Source organism: Rutilus rutilus (genome assembly GCF_951802725.1).
Source record: "Rutilus rutilus genome assembly, chromosome: 1".
NCBI lineage: Eukaryota > Metazoa > Chordata > Actinopteri > Cypriniformes > Leuciscidae > Rutilus > Rutilus rutilus.
Window position 1 is genome coordinate 35,449,100 of NC_140209.1, and position 21,767 is coordinate 35,470,866.

General features: G+C 38.8%; 1 protein-coding gene across 4 annotated transcripts in view; it reads left to right on the forward strand.

The window, feature by feature from the left end:
- The window catches only part of axin1 (axin 1), a 33,927-nt gene extending 12,461 nt beyond the window's left edge, over positions 1-21,466 (forward strand). For 2 of the 4 annotated variants that reach the window (XM_084405885.1, XM_084405886.1), the window contains exons 3-10: positions 5,624-5,764; positions 9,614-9,710; positions 12,764-12,901; positions 15,499-16,046; positions 16,398-16,568; positions 16,711-16,959; positions 18,668-18,817; positions 20,108-21,466. In XM_084405885.1, coding sequence (XP_084262011.1) covers positions 5,624-5,764; positions 9,614-9,710; positions 12,764-12,901; positions 15,499-16,046; positions 16,398-16,568; positions 16,711-16,959; positions 18,668-18,817; positions 20,108-20,234 — 1,621 coding nt within the window. In that variant the 3' untranslated portion in view covers positions 20,235-21,466. The remainder of the gene's footprint in view (positions 1-5,623; positions 5,765-9,613; positions 9,711-12,763; positions 12,902-15,498; positions 16,047-16,397; positions 16,569-16,710; positions 16,960-18,667; positions 18,818-20,107) is intronic. The other 2 variants (XM_084405888.1, XM_084405887.1) reach the window with 2 other exon arrangements.
- Positions 21,467-21,767: the final 301 nt, after the last annotated feature.

The window sequence follows — 21,767 nt, forward strand, 5'->3', positions numbered from 1 at the left end:
ATGTTATTTAAATGAAACTCCCAATCATAGTTAATGAGCATTGCTCTTTGAGCTGCCTGCGCTGCACTAAACCGGTAAACTGTAAGGCTTTGCCTGCGGATTGTGTTCACACTTGGCATGTTTGGTTAGATTAAAACGAACCCTGGAGCAATTGCTCTGTTAGAACGGTTCATTTGAATGAGTGTGAACGCTGCCATCCGAACCCTGGTGCGCAGCAAACAAGCGGACCAAGACCGTTGAAAGAGAGGGGTCTCGGTCCACTTCCAAACAAACTCTGGTGCGGTTTGAATGAAATATGAACACAACACTGACCAAAGACATGTAAACAAACCAAAATCAGGACATGGTGTGTCTAGGGCTGCAACAACTAATCGATAAAATCGTTAATAAAAATCATCGACAATGAATGTCATTATCAATTAGTCATGTCTGCCCGCTGTGCACGGAAAACGTCCGCCAGTCGCGTCAAATTACAGTACTGAATAACGCATTTCTATGGACAAAATTCATCTAAAAATAGTGGGGGAAATGGAGTGAGCTGTTGCGGGATAGGTGCGTGATCCAAGCTGCCTGAAACATGAGAATTCTTTATTTTAAGCTTCAAGCTAATGCATAAGCGTAATGTTCAACATGGATTGTTTGTCAGGCGCGTTGACAGATGCGTGTGCAGTTTAATGTGTGATATGTTTTCTCTGCGCAAACTTACATTTTTTGGTTATATCCTTATCTGTAAGTGTTACAAATTCACGTGAGTATTTCTATTTTGCATGAATGCTCGTCCTGAAAGTCTGTGTTAAACGTCATACTTTACCGAATGAGCGCCGACGCGCACGTGCCTCAGATACTCAGAGGAACACACATTTATATTTATCGCACAAATTTTCATTTTTGCTGAAATATCTGTTAATGGACGTTAAATTTAGGTTTAAAAGTCAACATTAAAGTATTTGTAATTTAAGTATTTAATGAGAGTTAACTGTAAAGGGATAACATGCAATTGAATATAAATGTAAGATGTTTCTAACGTTTAGAGGATAAAGAAATGACAGGAACAGGTTACTGTGTCCAGAGCGAATGTGTGTGTTCATGCAGTTTGTATTTTTCTTTATTATCTTTATTATTATCTTAATTTTTAAAAGCACAAAATAACGCGTATGCACATTTGAACTTGAAGTTACGTGCTAGTCAGAATGTGTATCTCCTGCGGTGGATGCGCTCTTCCTATAACAACATAACTAAACCCAAATAATTCATTTTTATTACAATAGTATTCTCATTATGTAATGGATAATGTATAGCGAGGCGGTTGTTGTAGCGAATAACAACCCCAACAGGCTGAACGGGAATCTTGAATCAGCCTGAAGGGGTTGTTATTCGCTATAACAACCCACTCGCTATACATTATCCCGCTTATTACATGGCTACCTACAAAATAAATAAATAATTTGACACATTTTTTATTTAAAAAGGAGTTTATTAATTTAAAAACGATTGTTTTGCTTTCGCTAAAGAAAATAGTCTGTTCCGCGTCCATAGCAACGTTTTCATGGCAACGGTGTGTTAGCCTAGGCTATACTTCGCAGCGGTCTGTTATCAAGAAATAACAGACCGCATTCTACATTGGACTTCAACCAAGCCATGTAATAAAATGTGATATATGACAGTCCTAATCACAGTTATTAATGTCTTGCATTGCTGTCTGAGCTGCATGCGCTGAAACTACACATGATCACCGGTAAGCTAAAGTGCTTAATTACCACGTTAATTAACTTAACCAAATGCATCCTTTATAAGAAATCATGTGTACACAAAATAAACATTCCAACTTACAATTGCACAAAAGGTTGTGAATGCACAAGTGAACTTGACAGCTATTCATGAAGGTACAAAGAATACACAACATTCTTTTACAGTAGTGCTCTCATTATAATTGAAAGTAGCCTATATGACAGGCTAGCGTTGCACTTAACTGTATTTTCCTTTTTGAAGTGATTCCAATCGTATTTCAAGCTATTTAAAACAATACTGGCTATAGTGCTAATTTCATGTCTTTTTTATTTTTAAATGCTTGCCAAGCGTTAGTTTTTCTACATCTTAGCTTTTAGTTTGGGGACAATCTTTGAAGGTTGAATAATGATTTTGGTCATCATATTAAAAATAAAATTTAAAGTGAATTTAGAGCTTGAATTTGCTTTTTTGCTTGAATTTCATTCTCAAAAAAAAAAAGAAAAAAAAGATTTTGAAGCCTGAGATGAATAATGTAAAAACATTCGACTTTCTGCCACAATACCATAGTTACAGTTAGGGTTACTACATTAAATCCATGGTGAATGTTGGGTGACCTGTGGATTGAAAAGCCTTCTCATGGCACAATGTTTCTCCTGGTTTCCACATCAGCGCTATTTGATCTGATATCCGTGGTGTATAACAGAATTTGAATGCTCCTCACTAGATCTCGCTGAGATGTTAATACTCCGGCCGTCCGGCGAATTCAAATACTTTATCACTGGATCTCCCAGCGCTGCATCGTAATGGTGTCGCGTGATCGAGATCGGCCCACGAGTAAACCTGTTCTGAGCTCGCGCTGCGAGATAAGAGGTCTGCGCTGCACAGCTCAAACGAGTAGCGTGGTTTTGTTCTGCTTTCCTTTCGTTTGCCGTTTGATGTTTCTTATATGCCACAAAAATGTGCAGCTCTTATCAGTTGGGCAACACCAGTGGTGGTGACACCAGACCAATGCGACCTTTAACAAAATGTAGTCGCACCAGCAGGAAAAATGGTCGCAGTTTAGAGCACTGATCTGCCAAAATGCATAAATGTGACCATTTCAGAAGAGAAGGATTATAGCTCAAGAGTCATATTTACTACTTCTACAAAGCTGATCAGAGTCTGTTACAAATTGTGCTAAGTCAAAAACAAAAAATGTCTTGGAAAATTTGAGTCTGGAAAAGTATGGAATTTTTAGATGGAAAATGTGCAGGAACCCTGTAGCTATAGAGAACAGGCATTAACCAGGTAATATTTTAAGAGCATTTAAACAATGTTACACTTATTCATGCTGCAGTTTTCGCATGACAAGATGGTGTCCTCAACTGTGTGGCATGTTATTCTTCTTTGTCGGCGCAAGATAATTTGGTTTTCTGAGAATTTGATTGTCTGCATGTTGCCTCCACCCAGCTGAAACTTAATTTAGAAAATGTTTAAGGTTAATTAGATGATGAAACTCTTGATTAGCTGTTTGCTATCATTAATAGAAGGCAAGTCCTTTTGTTAAAGGATTTTGTCTTCAAGAATAAGACAGATCTGGTGGGGCACGCGCAGCTGTCTTTATGAACATTTTGTCTAAGACATTTTTGTATGTAATTATAATTGAATGACGTAAGGATGCTTCAGGTTTTTACAGCTGACAAACTTGGTTTGTGTAGTCTGATACCAATCCTTACTATAGCTGTTGTTTAGATTAAAACAAATAGTAAAAAACAAACTGTTGGTTAAACAAGCACAAAACAATTATTGGTCAACCAATATTGTTATTTTGATGGCCGATGCTGATATCTTAGAGAGCAGGATGGCCGATATAAAGCCTGTACGTGTGTGTGTGTGTGTGTGTGTGTGTGTGTGTGTGTGTGTGTGTGTATATATATATATTAGTGATGTCAACGTTAACGCATACGATTTTTTTTTTTCAGTTTAACACTTTCAAAATATTTAACGCAATTAACGCAGTATCTGTTTTTTCCTTCATATTTTGACTAGCGTTACATTACATGATCACTCTCTTATACATGCAAATGCTTTTAAACCATTCAAGTGTGACCAGACTTTCAGTGAATGTCCTGTCTGTCACACACACACACACACACAGAAAGACACGTGTCAGTATCGTGCACACTTTTTTAGCTTTAATAAGGATTAATCTATATTTAATTTATAATTTATGCATGTTTGATAATTTCTCACAGGTAAATTTCCTACACAGGTAAATATGACATTTATGTAATAACGGTTTATGTGAGGATCGTTTTAAGTCCACTTAATTTAAAAGTTGTTTTATATTTTGAAGCCTAATAAATGTTAAAAATAAAATGTATAGCTTTCAATTACACTGTAATGTTGAATGGCTATAATGTTTACAATTGGGACAAAATAATTTTCATTGATAATCAGTAGCAGTATTAGTATCAGTGAGACTGCTGGCCTTCATTCATAAAAAGATGCATAAGATCTCTGAATAAAACTGACTGACTTTAGATGGCAACCTCTTGATTCTGTAATCGTATTACAGTATTGTTCACAAATACTATATATATATATATATATATATATATATTTTTTTTTTAAGGAATACAAAAGTAAGTAAACACTGTAATCAGCACTGGGCTAATCTGGCTAATAAAGTTTGTGGGGACTGGGAATCTTTTTTTTTTTTTTTTTAATAAACAGAAGGTAACACTTTAAATACAGCACAATTAAAATGACAAAAATTAGTCATAGTGGGCAACTGAATATAGCGAAGCATAGTTTGAAATCAAGGGCATTAAAGTTTGTCAATCGTACGTCTCCAGTAAAACTGACTCTCCTGTCCGCATTCGATTCACACGCACATTCATGCAGGCTACAAATGCTCACTTGTTCAGAATATCTGACAGCTCTTATTTGACTACAAAGTCTACAAGGTTTGTGAAATGAAATGTTAATTCGATATTTCAAGATTTGTTTAAATGAAATAAATGCGTACTTGTTGAATGCTGACGGTAAATGAGAAAGTATTACAGTGTTTGCCTATCTGTTACTAATAATATATACGAAAAGGTGTTTTAGCGTTTGCTTTTATAGTTTACTTTCTTTGTTTTATCATGTCTAGACTATTAGACAAAACTGTTAAACAGATCATAACTAATGAAGGCGCTGGCGTTCTCAGCCTCATCAAAATAAAAGTCCCGCTTCCGACACATCGGCCACGGGCAAACAAAAAAGATTATCGGCTAATGCCGATTTTTAAAAGAATGGCAAATATCGGCTGGTATTAAGTTTAATTTTAATTTTTTTTATTTTTATTTTTACAAATAAGCCCATGCAAAATATCCATATTAGCATACATGGGCCTATGAGGAAATAATTTAATTGATAACTCATTGGCGTAACACTTGATGTGAGAGCTTTCTGTGTTTATTTATTATTCATTGTGTTCATGATAGACTAACTTTTTCATTGTTGCCATTTAATAATTTTTTTGTTACTTTTATTATATTTACCCAATTTTATCTAACGTCTAAAGATTGTAAATTGAATTTACATTCCTTGCCTTTTCATTTGGTTGATGTTGATGGTATATTATTACCTCTGTTATTTGTTGCCCCTGGAAGGTGATGCTGAATTCTTAAAGCAGGCTGGTGTCTATTGCATTATTGAAATGTGATCTTACTGGTCAAGTTGAGAAACCAACAATCAAGCCATAGAAAGTGATTATCCACCGATTACAATCAGCTAAGCATCCCTCATATGCCGTTATGTCTGATACTTAGAAATGAATGAATGGAATGTGTTTCCCTGAAATGACCAGTATTGTTTTCTTCATCACGTGTTTAACAGGAATCTCCTCTGTCCCATTTCTCATCAACAGACACGCGTCATGGAGGGAGCCAGTCAATCCGTACTACGTGAACACCGGCTATGCGCTGGCTCCTGCCACCAGTGCCAATGACAGCGAGCAGCAGAGCATGTCCAGTGATGCAGACACTCTCTCCCTGACCGACAGCAGTGTGTACGTACACATCTATAGACACACAAATACACACAGATCCATTCTCACCACCGCAAGCTGGCGGAACGTTCCGTCCGAGAGCTTAGAGCGATTCAATTTCACCACGTCGTCCCGAGTCAATTTAGCAGGATTTTCCTCCTCCAAGAAACTCGCAGACAGTTCTGCAGAAGCCCAGATATTTCGGCCGTAGAACGGAAGATGCGTAGACGAAGCTCGATGTAACGTCATTGGCAGCTGTTAGTGGAGGCTGGTCTCAGAGCAGTGTCTCGTGCATGCAGAATCAGTGCCATTTTCCCCCAGCTCTGCTCTGGGAACAGAAACAAATCTGCTCTCCTCTGAGGAGGACCATCTGCTCATTATCCACACCAATGAAAGCTTCTAAATGTCATTACTTATGCTAATTATAGAGCTTCAAATTGGGAGGTATGAGGCGCTGCAGGCTGTAATTTGAAGGCATTGACTTGTTTTCCTTCAAATTAACTTTCCCTGAAAACAAAGGAAATGGCCTTCACGCCGTACCCTACACAAGCAGGTTACAGAAGGGAACAGGAAATGAAATATTGAAAACAAGCAAGGCCTGAAAATAAGAGCTCATAAAAGAATAAACTGTGCTTTGGCCTTAGGTGTAATCAAATTTGTCTCATTTCATGGCTACCAAAATATTTTTGGTTTCATGCAATTAAATGCCTGACACAAGAGGACGTGGTCTGCTGGAGAAAATATTGCAATGTGAAATGATTTTCCCTCCGTTTACGTGGAAGTGGTAATCAATGTAAAGCTAAAAGTTAAGTTTAAGTATAAACCGATCGACTCTAGATTTTTGCCCCATACCCTGATTTCTCCCGGCATGTAACGCATTAACCCGCGTTCTTTGGGCTTATTAGAAATTCGCTTATGTGATAGGCTATTTGACAGGAAAGCATCCTTACTGTGAATTTACGTGCATCCAGACTGAGAGCACTGGTAGGATGACAAATACATCATCAGTACGTACTAAAATAGGAGGAAATACTCTTCAGTTTTTAATGTTTTATTTAACATCACAACAGACATGCAGCTCTCACCTGTGGTTAGAAGCATAGTTTCTGGTTAGTATGACATGTGAACTTTAAACAGATCATGTTCTTAGTAAAATAAGCAAGCTAACGTGCTGTGTATTCTGAATCTTTCATTCTATTTATACACTCCTGGCCAAGAAAATATGGGCCGCGCCAAAAATGGAAAAATATTTGGTGGTCTTGATGATTTTAATCACAATTCACTGGTCAGGAAATTAGCACAAGTTGCACAAATACTGTAGATAAAGTATCTTGTGAGACCAAAATATCCACAATATGGTTCAAATCTGGACTCTGACCAGGCCAAAACATGAGCCAGATAGACTTGTTTTCAAGCCACTTCTTGGTTGTCTTTGCAGTTTAGGCCGGAGCATTTTCTTGCTGAAAAATAACATCTGATCATTCCTCTTTAGATCCCAACTTTTCATTTGTGGGAAACAAGCCGTTCTGCAATATTCTCCTGTACCCCAAAGCATTAAATGGCTTTTGACAGTGAAGTATCTCACCAATACTAGCAGCTAAAAAGGCTCTCACACAATGACACTCTTCCTCCATGCTTCACTGTGCTAGAGATGCATTTATTATATTTCTCTCCAGATTTTCAAAGGCACCGCTCTGGAGCGTCACAACGCAACGTGTGCTTCATTCACCCAAAACTTAATTCTGTCTTTGATGTTTTTCTGAGACAGCAACGGCTTTTAATACATTTTTTTTACTAATTTCCTGACCAATAATCTGTGGTTAAGGCTTAAAAGCTTAGTGTTTAGCCATTTTGGGCTTGGCCCATTTGTTTTGCCCAGGAGTGTATATACAAATTACATTTTTACGTCTTTAACGAGGAGATGCGACAAAGTTACTGTGGTTTTGGGAAACAGTTGTGACTGACTGGCTAGTTAGTTTCTCCAATGATGCATCGTACTATGGTAGTTAAGCAGCGAGTTACATCGTTGTTTGGGAAACGCACCCCAGGTCAACGAATCCACATGACCAACTTGCAAAATCTGCATGGGAAATTCTTTCTCCTGAAATTCCCATTCATGTGGAAATAACTAGATTTTGCGCTCGAAAAATTAACCGGACAATGGTAAATGTGACCGTACCTTCAGACTGTCGTTTAGCAGAGTCTTACGTTTTCGTTCTGGTTGTTCGTTTCGGGAGGGTTTCGACTGGAGAGGCAGCAACAGGGAGTGTGCCGAGTTCAGAGATGGTTGTTATACAAATGTTATACAAAAAAACACATTAAAGGCACATCAGGGCAAAAACATGTGTCTGAAGTGGGCTAGATTAGAGGCCATTATCAGCTGTTTGCCAGGCAGAGATGCAGGGGGGTCCGCAGCAGGACCCCGGGGGGATTAAAGACTCCCTGTGCATGTGTCAATGAAGGACCCCAAACATGCTCTGCTCTGAAGCGGTTGCTGCCACTGCCCCAGGGATTCAGTTAGATGGGAGGAGGAGGAGGAGGAGGACGCTTTCGCATATCCAGTCCCACAACAAAAACGTAAACACCTGCAATCACTTTAGCTTTGCAGTCTGAGGTCTGTTCTCACACAAGGACCGTCTTGTATGCACATATTTGTTGTTACGAATCAACAGCACCATTTTGTTCCCTGTAAAACTGACATTTCTTTATAAGTAACACATGCTAGTGAGGTAACATTTTGTATTTAGCAAGCACAGTTACTTACCATCACGAAATACACAATGATGAAGCTTTCACCAAATGCCAGCTTTGCAAACTGACATATTATAATGGAGATTAAACAAATGATACTACGGTTGTTCAAAAATGAAAATTGTCGTTTCTCATGTGATTCCAAACCTGTATGACTTTGTGTGTTATATGGAACTGAGATTTTTTTAGCTGAATGTCTAAGTCTGATTGTCTAAGCCTCCAAAAGGGCAAAAAAAAGTGCCTTAGAAGCACCATCCATAAGTTCATAAGGCTTCTGAAGTCATATTTTCTAAAGCGCTTTAAACAGACTGAAATATTCACTGAAATTTAGACTTATACAGCCATGGTCTCCATTTACTTTAACTGAATGGAAAAGAGCAGCTGAGACGATTGTTATTTTAGTATTTATATACATTTTATATTTTCATTTTTAGTCACTTGTCATTTTAATGAGTTTTTGCGATAGCACTTTACAATAAGATTCCAATAGTTTACATTAGTTAACAGTAGAAATGCTTCTAAACTAAGCATTTATCATCAGTCACTGTTATTTTCAGCATTTAATAATACATTATTAAGATTAAAAGTTATATATATTAATATTATTTAATGGGCCTGTCTGAGCTAACATGAAGTAACAGTGAAGAGTTGTTTTTAACTATCATTAACAAATATAAGTAAATACTGACATATATGTTGCTCATTGTTAGTTTTTATTTATTTATTTATTTATTTAATTTTATTTTATTTTTTAGTCATTTAAGTACTTCATCTTAAACCTGAAGGAAAAATGTTGCCTTGGCTGCTAACTGAAACAAGTTAGTTTTTCTAATATTTATATTTTATTTTAGCTTGATTTCAGTTACCGAAAACGATTTGTAATAGTTTTAGGCTTAACTATAACAACACTGGCTTAGGCATTCTGCTAAACTTGTCCTTTTGATTTCCACGGATGAAAGAAAGTCATACAGGTGAGTAAATTGCCATCTGTTTTTTTTTTAATTATTTCTCCACCATTCGACCAAAAAATTATGTAGAAGACGATGATTTCATATATGGTGTTTTTGCATATTGACACCGATTAAGTATTAAAATCCTGTTATGTTTTTTTCCCTTCAGAGATGGGGTCCCACCTTATAGGTATCGTAAACCGCATCGACGTGAGATACACGAAAGTGCCAAAGTTAATGGGCGAGTGCCACTACCTCATATTCCTGTAAGTATGCTTTGGATTTCCAGAACACCTTGTTGACTTTACAACACTTTTTGTGTGTGTGCTCTCTACCTTTTTATTCCATCTCTCTCTCTCTCTCTCTCTCTCTCTCTCTCTCTCTCTCTCTCTCTCTCTCTCTCTCTCTCTCTCTCTCTCTCTCTCTCTCTCTCTCTCTCACCCCCACTCCTTCTTTTTATTTTCTTCTCTGTGCCTTGTCTCCGTCCATCATCTTCTGGTCTTTCCCTGTCATTCTTACTCTCTCTTTTCTTCCCCCTGCCTTGTCTCTCCCATCGCCCCTAAAATGAATGTGCATTCTTAAGATGCACAGCGGTGGCTGGGGAGCTTTGATCATGTGCCGGCGAATAGCTGATGGAGAGTGAGAGAGCGCGAGTGTGCTGTCTAAAGCGTTCCTGATGCTCTCGTCAGCTCTGCCTGCTCTGCCCCAGCAGATGTGAAGCCGCCTCCTCTGATGGCTCGGCTTTCCCACTGTACCGGCTCCAGCATAATTGGAGCCTCTGAGATAGAGCCCAATTTAACAGAGCAAACATACACTTCCCCTCACTGGGGCCTTTCACTCATCCTATAGAGACTGAAAGCTGTGGAGGCAGCGAAGACACTTCAGCTTGTACGTGCATGACGTACGGGAAGCTCTTGACTAATTTTTCTGCATGCGCACCAATATCTGATTATCAAAACCACAATTTGCAGGTGTACGAACTTTCCTAAAGAGAGAGTTCATCTGAGAGTTCATCTGTTTATTCACCCTCATGTCGTTCCAAACCTGTATGACTGACTTGCTTTATTTAATTGAACACAAAATGAAGTTTAGAAGGATATTCATGTGACTCAATAACAGTAGTAGTTGCATAATTACAGTGGGTTTGCTCCTCAGCCATTGACCCTCTCTGTGAGAAATGCTGCCAGTGTAGATCCGGCAACAAGCGGAGTGATACAAATTGTGAAACGTTTCCGTGTGATATTACTAGAAGAAAGGCTCTCAGCCAATCAGATTCGAGAACCGGAACTAACCCGAAGCGAATACTATGTTTGGAAAGGAAATGATGCATTCTACAGAGCCCTTAAAGGGACGTGGTGATATAATATTTCAATGCTTTTGCTTTCTCTCCCAATTACATAGTTGGGTAATTTTATTGTATATTACTTGCGGGCATCAGTGAGCCGCTCTTAATATGCAGGGTATTGGAATTGCTTTTGAACGGAAGGTTTTTTTTTTTTTTTTTTTTACTTTCCAATTTGCGATCACACGTACTCTGTGTATAGGGAGTGGCGGTACTGACCTCACATTTTACAAGATAAGATGTTTGTAATTGACGCTTTATAAGTTGCACACCAAGTCCTCCACCTTTGTCGTGTCAGTCATCTCTCCTTACTGTCTTCACATGAAATCTGATGTACTGTAATGTAACCGACCGCTGCAACCCTAGCAGTGTCCCTTTAGGGGCTCCGTAGAATGCACTACTCATTTTCTTCGGGGACATCCCTTATCCAATGATGGTACAACAATAGTAGTGTTTATTAAAATCACACAAATGAGATTTAAAAGTGAATAATGACTAATTTTGGCCTGTTCCTCAATTAAGATTCATTGTATGAAAAAGAGCGAGCGACTTGCCTAACATCTGCTTTTTTTTGTTCAACAAAGTAAAGAACAACGTTATGTAAGTAAATGATGATAGAATTTTTAGCTAAACTGTTGACCATTAATTCCTATTGCTACATCTTGCTACATTGCATTCACATTGTTTATGGTTCTAAACCTTTAACACCATCTCGCTTAGATTTCTCTTTTCCCCTTTGGTTGTATTCTCCCATTCTGTCTCTAAGTTTAAAAGGCTCTCTTATATTCTGTAAGCGTGGTCTGCGGCAGGGAAGCAGTGTTAGTAACCAAAACGCCTTGTCAAGACTTGACAGATTCTGCAGTTCCACTGGGCATGTAACCGTGTGGGCTGCGGAGGAGACTGATGAATCTTAAGCAAACAGAAGGCCAGAACAAAGAAAGCTGGAACAGACTTTAGATCAGATTTGGCCCTGTAATCAAAATTTTAACGGCTCCTGTAAGGGTTTTATTGGACCTTGTCCAGGCACTGCCTGCAACTATATTTCTTCACGTGTCTGTCCTCCTCCCCCGTCTCTCTTTTTCTCCTTCCAGACTTCTGGAATAATACATTTCCTGGATGTCTGTTGTTTGGAGTTTCATTGGTTTTAGGAGAGAAAATGGTACAATAAAGATCTATATGCAGCTTTCCCCTGTGCAACATGATCTGCTCAGATGAAGAGTGATTATCTGATAGGCAGCTCTTCTTTGTTACAAGTTTTGGGTTCATGTTGCAAGTGCAAGATATGAAGGTGGATTGATTTTTTTTTTTTTTTTTTTTTTTTTTTGTGCATTTAACCGTTTCTCATTTTCAGTTGTATGTTTTCTGACTGCTTCCTCTGCCCCGTTCTTTACCATGGGGTTTCAAATAGGGCGTAATTCTGTTAGGGCACGGATCATTGTGCTGTCACAGTCGACACTAGAGGCGGAAAGAGTGCTTGAGTGTAGTTTACTTAATACTTAATTTTATTTTCAGTTTGAAAGTCTGACGACATGTATAGACTATGAGGAATGTACATTACCTTTCAAAGTAAACTTAACTAAACTTTAAAAGTTTGGAGTCAGTAATATTATTAATAATAAAAAAAATAATGTAATTGTATTTATTTTAATACTTTAGGCAAGAATTCATTAAATTCAGGCTAGATATTGTATTCTATTATCTGCTATCTTTTGTTTGTCCTTTTTAAGCTGATGTTTTTACACTGAAACCATAGTGTGTGTGTGGACAGAATCAGTGCATTAATTCTCAATAGCACATTATCCAAAAATGTGTTTATTTTTTGTCTGTCTAGCCTGGATGAATGTTCTCCTGCTTTCAATATTGTATTTTACACTGTTGTGTTATTGTTTAATCCGCAGCTGTAGTTTTGTTTTAAAGGGCATTGCATTAAATGCGAATGGTGACCTTGAGTATTGACCCGCGTTGTCTTCCCATCAGCGCACTAACCGGATACCAAAGGATATTCACGTCGAGCCGGAGAAGTTTGCGGCGGAGCTGATCAGCAGGCTGGAGGGGGTGCTGAGGGAACGCGAGGCACAAGAAAAACTGGAGGAGCGGCTCAAGAGGGTTCGACTGGTGAGTAGTGCATCCAAACATGCCAGGGAATCGTCACGTCTCCACTGCACTTCGAGCTTTAGGAGATAGATCAAACACTGAGGCCTGTGCCGCCTCTCATCACGAGTGAACCAGGCGGATGCGTTATAAAGACTCCCTGTCTTATCAAGGGGACTCCGCTCATTTCTTTCGTCTTTTTTTTTTCAGTGTCAGGTGATTCACTTGCCGAGATTGAGCTACTTGCTAGTCTGCCTCAGTGTAATGACTTTGTTTGAAGTCAGTCGGGGCGTGAAGAAATGCTTGTGCGCACCGCAAATGGGAATCTTTTTCCCGACTCAAAGCCAGGTGTTAAGTCTCAAGGCAGATTATTTATGTAGTTTGGCCTCCTGTAAGAGGAACTTCCGTCACAGAACAGTGACTTTGAGTTAAGAGCCGAAGGAGGAATGTCATTTGTCTCTTAATTGATATTCTCACCGGTGCCTCAGCTTTCAGCAAACTTGTTTCAAGTTTTCTTTACCTATCAGCCGAGCGACTGTCTTCTATATGCAGCACTTGTGCTCTGTGGTCCACTGAGCAGGAAGGACTCTGACAGTTAAACATGCTTTTGCCAACTACTGAGCCTTGACGAGTCTGCATAACACCCCAGAAAGATGATTTCAGGGTTTTCTGGTCATTTTCAGATGGTTCAGTTTTTAGAGGTTGAATCGGCGCAATGGGAATTGGATGGGTTGTGCATTGCGGTTGGATTTGTGTTGTCTCCCACCTTTTTATTTTTATTTTTTGGCATGATCTGTCGAAGATCATCCAGAGCGCTGACCTGCACAGCTGTTCAGTAAAAATAAAATGATGCTCAGGCCAAGTCCTCAGAATTCCTTCTCTCCTTGGACTTCGCTACCTGGAGAGAGAATCAAAGCATTGCTGAGGCTTTGGTTTTATTGACTTTCTCCATTATGAAAATGAGAAGACAACCAAATGAAAAGGCACGTTTGAAGGAGAAGGAAATTTGTTGGAAGTAAAATGTACTTGTGTTGTTAACATAGTTTTAAATAATACACGTGCTACCATTCAAAACTCACCATTTTTGCTCACCAAGGCTGCATTTATTTAAACAAAAATACAGTAAGAACTGTAATATTGTGAGAAATTCTGTAACTTTTCTATTTAGAATTTTTTTTTTATCAACATTATAAATGTTGAAATCATTTATGAAGCTTAATGTTTTTTTGTGGAAAGGTAATACAATTATATTTTTTCAGGATCCTTAGATGAATAGAAATGTCAAAGGAACAGCATTTGTATGAAAAATAAATCTTTTGTAACAATTATAAATGACTTTACTGTAAATTTTGTTCAATTTACTGCATCCTTGATAAATAGAATAAGAAGAAAAACACTTGTACAATTCAACAGTCAAGTAAAATGTGTATGACTAGTCAATTTGTGAAATATTGTAATGTGGACTGATTAATATAATCTATTCATATAAAATTTGTTTTAATTAGTAACTAGCAGAAAAGATACTCCGTGAAGAAAACTATGCATAGTTTAACTCACGTTAACAAAGTGCAATGATGGTAACACTGCAGTACAACTAACAAAATGTGATAACTTTAAATTAGTATTAAATTAGTATTGCTGAAAACAGTTCCACAAAAAATGATTCATTTTATGGGGGAAAACAGTCAGAAACAACCTTATGCTACAATATGTTGGATACTATGCAGATTAAAGATATTATATCCAGTAATTAGCCTGTAACACTGCAGAGTTTGTATGGTGGAAACACGATTAGTTTAATCAGATTTAGGGCTGTTTTCATAGACAAAACTACACATTTTCATTGTCTAAAAGTAACAATACAGAATGTGACTAAAATATGTAATTTAGTCACCAGACTATGATTGAAACTAAATTTGTCAAACAGGATTCAGTGTTGTTTGCCAGTAAAATCAAAATCAGAGAGAATGGCAGAACAAATAAGCAAGTAAAATATCAAGTGTTATTAAATTAAGAAAACTGACATATCAGATCATTTATAATTTGATGAAGAGAGGTCTGTGTTTGTCCAGAAATATTATCATGATTAAAATGAATATTAAAGTCATGTTTTGAGTAATAAGAGAATTCTCCCATGGCTCTGTTTCAGATCATTGTGCGTTTTTGAATGTGACCATGACAAATGCCAATTAATATACGCTTGAAAGGGCGACATCTGCTGGTTCAAACATGTTACTGCACAGTGATTCTTCAACCTATTTATTTTCTGTAATCGACTTGCTCACCTGGCTGATTTCCTTGTCTTTTATATATATATATATATATATAAATACACACACACACACACACACACACACATATATATATATATATATATATATATATATATATAAATACACACACACACACACACACATATATATATATATATATATATATATATATATATATATTTATATATATATATATATATATATATATATATATATATATATATATATATATATATATTTATATATATATATATATATATTTTTTTTTTTTTACACATCCATTATACTAAACGTCTGAGATTTTATAAAGGGATCTTGTCATCATTGAACAATCTCTGTGTCATGCAGGAAGAAGAAGGTGACGATGCAGACGTGTCCACCGCTCCCTCCCTGGCCAATCACAGGTTTCCTCCCGCGGTCCACATGCAGCATTATGGCGGTCGCTACTCTGAAACGAGCTACAACGGGCTGCAGTTACGGGATGCACACGAGGAAAACCCCGAGAGCATCCTGGATGAACATGTGCAGCGTGTCATGAAAACCCCCGGCTGTCAATCTCCAGGCACGGGCCGTCACTCTCCAAAGTCCCGCTCCCCAGACGGGCTGCCGGCGGGCAAGAATCCCGGGCTTATAATGCCACTGTCTGGTGGCCAAGGCAAGCACCAGGCTCGGCTGGGCCCGAAGGCTGATGCGGCGCACCTGCACCATCACAAACACGTTTACCACACACACTATGCCGCGGGGGGGAAGCCCAAAGAACAGGTGGAGGTGGAACCCTCGAAGGTGCACGGGGGCTCAGCCTGGAACGCGGAGCAACACCACTATGGATCCAAGTCACGCAACTATGCAGATGGAATGAGCGTCGGTCCCAATGGCATGGACCCCATGGGTTACGGGTATGTGTCTCAGTGGCTTTTGTTATATATACATATACAGTACCGTTCAAAAGTTTGGTGTTGGTTAACTATTTTTAATGTTTCTACACTCACTTCTGCTAACCAAGGCTGCATTTACTTGCTAATAAATCAAAAACAGTAAAATTGTAAGGTAACCTTACAAATAAGGTTCATTAAGGTAACATTATTTAATGAATTAACTAACTAACAATGAGCAATACATTTGCTCATACATTTACCCCCCCCCCCCCCCCCCCCCACCTCCAAACTTTTGAACTATGGTGTATATTGGAAGCATTAAGTGAAGCCGTTTATCTTCAGTGATTTTGATGTTCTTGTGTCTCACTGTAGCAGTAAAGGCAGCACTCTATCAAAGCGGCCGGTCAGAAAAGGGGAAGATGGTCGAAACTATGAGATGCGAGAGCCCTTGCCCCTGGATGATATGGAGAGGAACCAGAAGATACTGCAGTGGATGATGGAGGGTGAGAAGGAAGCTGGACGCTATAAGAGGAGCCCTTACGGGTGAGAGCCTTTCTTAGTGTATAATCTAGAGACATTATTCAATAATGATGTCTGACCAGCTATTCAATTAGTTGTTAGAAATTATGCAAAATTTAAAAAAGCACTTTTTGTAAAAGCTCTTTTGGTCTTGCATATTCCTTAGCAGCATCTCTGGCTCCAAGAAAGCTCCGAGTCACGAGGTGTCGAGGCCCAGTTCGGTGGAGCGGCCGGGGGCTGTGCACCCTTGGGTGACCGCTCAGCTCCGCAACAGCGTGCAGCCCTCCCATCCCTTCATCCAGGACCCAACCATGCCCCCCAACCCAGCCCCCAACCCCCTCACACAGCTGGAAGAGGCACGCAGGCGGCTTGAGGAAGAGAGGAGGAAGTCTGGAACGCTGCAGGCCAAGCAGAGGTGAGCGGACGCGTCCACAGAAGGTCATAATTCATAGAAGAAACACAGTGGCCGGATTTGTTATTGCTTGAAAATAATCACGTTATTTGCCTTTGGGTCAATGACGCTCCGTTTTTGACCTGGATAATTTATTCAAAATCAAAAGCACTTTCTAAAACTTTGAGTTTTTAATTTCTGAACTTAAATAAAAATTTGGGGGGAGCATAATATCAAAGATGTCAGGGTGAAACTTTCCTAATATCATAATGTATGGAAATAAACATCTTAAAATAACGAAATTCTTGAAAAAGTCTTAAGTAGTTTATGATCTTTGTTATTATTATTAGTAGTAATGATGGTAGAATCATTAATAATAATAATAATAATAATGATAATACTGATAATACTGAATAATGATAATAATAATAATATTTAGAATTTCAGTTTTTAATCTTGAATTGTTTTGGATTTGTTCAAATATTTGAAGAAAAACTACTGCCAAATCAAACTAGTTAGACCAGTGTTCTGAAACAATGTTCGGAAATGATGTCATAGTAAGGGCCCCTTTAGACCCTCATGACTGTGTCAAGGCCAATAAATCAAATAGCTTGACCTTTTTATGACAAGGCAAGGTTCGCCCATTCCGGTCATGTGGTGTCCTCCAAGACTCCTCAAATACTTTCTACCTTTGTAAAGTTTTATTGAAAATGACTAAGCAAGACTTGAGGTGTAAGGAAAATGTTAGTTTATACTTGCTGGTTCCACCACATGACATTTTTAAGGTCAGTAAATCAACTCTTTTGTTGAAAATGCTATTAACGTTTTTAAAATCCACATGAAACCAGAGACTGTTTTAAGCATTTTGCATATGCAATTTAAATTTAAAATTGTTCTTTCTATTGGACGTTTGTCAGTGACCCATCTATTACCCGTAATGCACAATGCAAGGCTGCCTCCTCTTCCCCGCCCTGTTCCGGCACACACTGTGGCTGGCTGAGGTGCATGCGTGTAATGAGGCGGTGTGAGCCTGCAAACGCAGCCGGTGTGTCTAACTCGGGGTTGTTCCTCAGGTATGTGATGGAGGTGATCCAGAGGGGTCGCACCGCTGTCAGGCCCGCTCTGTTTCCCACGCTCAGTGTGGAGCCCGCCGTCTCCGACACGGAGCTCTCCGAGTCAGAGTATGTTCCCAGTACTTCTTCATAGAGCGTAGCCCTTCCTTTCACCATCCCATGCTGCCGATACATGCACTTGCATGTGTTTGTCAGGGCTGTGCCTTCATGTAGTTCACTAACGCTTCTGTGTGTAGCGCTTTCAAGAGTATAATATAGACTGACCAGTCTTAGCGCGTAGTTCCTCACAGATTTGGTTGGTTCCAGTGTATTAACCACTGATCGGCTGGAGGAGAGCTAATGCGGATATGCGGTGACATCAAAGCTTTGGTGTGGATGAGATGAAAGCGCCACAACAGTGCAAATGTTTGTTTTTTTCCTTCTTCTGAGGAACATTTGTCAGACATCTGGAATTCATTTTACTTTGCAACAGTAAACCAAGTCTCTGCTGACCACCAGCACTCGTGTCCACTTCAAACCCAGTAGAGCACGTACAAGGGCTTTCAGATACGGCCTTCAGGACATTCTCATTTTGTTGCTATAAGGCACCATTTTATCCCATCTTATTATGGAATAAATGCTTTGGTTTGTTTTTCAAGTGCCTTTCGGTTCATTTGCAGGCATAAGAATATGAAGAAGCAGCCCTGTGAGAACATCACCGTGGCCTATTACTTCTGCGGAGAGCCCATCCCGTACAGGACGTCCGTCAAAGGGAGGATCGTCACTCTGGGACAGTTCAAGGAGCTGCTTACCAAGAAAGGGAGCTACAGGTAAACCTTCTACACTTTTTGTTCTTAGCATCAGTAGGTTTTTGAGGGCCGTCTGTAGTGTTTGGTTTAGATGATCAAGGGATGGTTCACCCAAAAATGAAGATTCTGTCATTTCTGTCGTTCCAAACTAACTTTCTTCTGTGAAATACAAAAAGAGAAATTCTTAACACTGTGCGGGTCGCTCCTGGACTGAAGCTTTCGAAAAGGATGCAATATCAGTATAAAAGTATCATAGAATGGTTTCATACCACTTTCACATCAGTCTTTTTAAATAAAGAAAGAAATGAATACGTTTATTCAGCAAGGATGCACCAAAAGTGACATTAAAGACATTTCTAATATAACAAAAGATTTCTTTCAAATAAATGCTTTGAACTTTCTGTTCGTCAAATCCTGAAAAAACAAACGTATCACTGTTTCTACAACAATGTTAACCAGCACAACTGTTTCAACATTGATAATAACAATAATCAGAAATGTTTCCTGAGCATCAAATTAGAATGATTTCCGAAGGATCATGTGACACTGAAGCCTAGAGTAATGATGCTGAAAATTCTGCTTTATCATCACAGAAATAAATTGAATTTTAGAATATATTCAAATAGAAAACGGTTATGAGGATGTGTAAATAATGACAGATAACAAACTATTTCTTTAAACTTATTTCCAGTATCAAATGGCTATATACAGTAGTGGCCAAAAGTGATGTCCAGCCTAGGAAAATGGACATTTTCACCCTTTATTCAAATATTAAACATTTGTTAAAGATTTTGAAAATATATTGTGTAGTTGTGCTTGGAGTTAATTGTTTAATTTGTGATAAAGTGTGCGGACATCATTTTTGGACAGGCTGTCATACAAAGAAATTATGAACACACACAAAAACAAGAGAGAACCAATAACATATTAATAACTGATTATGTTGCAGTCAGAGTGTGCTTTTCATGTGAGCTTTTTGTTTTACCACGCAATTTTTCTGTATAGTAAAATAAAACCTGTAACAGTAGTTTGCCTTTTTGCTAAATCGTTTTGTCAGATTAATACTTTAACCAAGTTTAGTGTTTTGTTCTTCTCCTTATATTTTAAAAATGTGAAATTTTCCTCATTTTTATGGTTTAATCGAACTTGTAGGGTCATAAACAAATATCTCCTCCAGATAGCACTTTCGGCTGTATAATACTATTTAATTATACAATGTTTTGATTCATACTTTTGTCAATTAAACAGAATTATTTGACTGACATAGATGAAATTAAACCATCACGATCCCTCTCCCTCACCACACCTCAGGTATTATTTCAAGAAAGTGAGCGACGAGTTCGACTGCGGAGTGGTGTTCGAGGAGGTACGCGAAGACGACGCCATCCTGCCCATCTTCGAGGAGAAGATCATCGGGAAAGTCGAGAAGATCGACTGAGACGGGAATGCGAGGGAATCGGGTCTGCAGAGGAGCGAGCAGGTGCTGAGATTGGTACAGCGAACGTGGACGTGCGGGAGAGCGAGAGGTGCAGAAACAGGGAAGGTTGCTGTGGAAAGTACACTATTTACTCCGAGGCTTCTACCTCTGCACAAACGGCTTTTAAAGTCAAGTCAAACAGCTGCTCAGTGCTCAAGATCACTGCATTGTGCACAGAGAGCCCTTGGACTCACAGAGATGAAAGCGCGAGGCAGCGCTCTCTCACTTTTGCTATATTTCTAACTCTGAAAAATGTAATGTAGCAATGTAAAGTTAGCCTAGAAAAAAAGTACTATGAGAATATGTTTACTAAAGCTGCATATTTTTGATATGACGTATCAGAAGGAACATATCCTTTCTAATTTAACAACTCTTGTAATTTTATATGTACTGGTACCAGATATGTACAGACTGTCTGTTTAAAAGGAAAAAGAGAAAGTTTTATATCTATTTAAATATTTAAAAAAAAAAAAAAAGAAAAAAAAAGAGAGCGAGAGAAATCGGTTTAACCCATATCAAAGCTGCGGCATCAACCCGACCCCGAAACGGTGGTAGATTTCACGAAGCTGCGGTTACGGAGGCTGTTCGAGGAGAGGAAACCATAACCCACGCTTTACCAAGTGCTTTTAACTCATAAAACCGGTTTGTAATCAGTCCACATCGGAGAGGGAGGAGTCAGCCGGCGCCGCACTTTTCACTGCATTATGCATTGATGTCAAAGGGGAATCGCTTCGAGCGAAAGTCCTATACGACGATGCCTTCACATTGCTCCGTGTCTTTCGGTGATGTCATGACATGCATAATGCATAATCCCTCCCCTCTTCACGCACACCATGATACGAGGGCAAAGGATGAATGTCCCGACATTACAAAACAAATATCTTGAGATTTTTGAGTGGAACAACTATAGGTCTGTAGTTTATATCCAAAATCTGTAAGGTTGCTTTCCAGGTGCTCGCGTGTGTAAGACCCACAGCGGCACTGACGCCTGTTTATGAGCAGGAGAATGTGAGACTTGTGGAAGAGGACACGACGTTCCGGTCGTCCTGGGGTCCATCGTCTACCGAGTGCCATTGGACAATATAATGATCATGTTTACACTTACCTTAATGTATTACAGAACAAGAAACGAATAAAGAATTGTAGCCTTTTCAGTTTAACACGGCTAAACGTGGTGCCTGGCGAGAATGGTTAAAAAAAAAAAAAAAAAAAATGTAGTTTTAGCCTTGTTGAGATCATGAAACACCAAAGAGAACAATCTATCACAGGAGCCGGTTAAAATCCGTTTGCGTTGTGTCAGCAACAAAAATGAAGCTCCTCCATAGAGTTTTCAGGCTGCGTGTTGTATCGAAACACTGAGAAGTGTTGTAACCGCTAGGGAAGGCCTGGCGAGACCGAGCCAGACGTGGTGCTGTAACGTTAGAATGTTTTTGTTGTTGTTCTGGACGTCCCATCTTAATGCTAGTTTTAAACATTTTAATTCCCGGTGTAGTT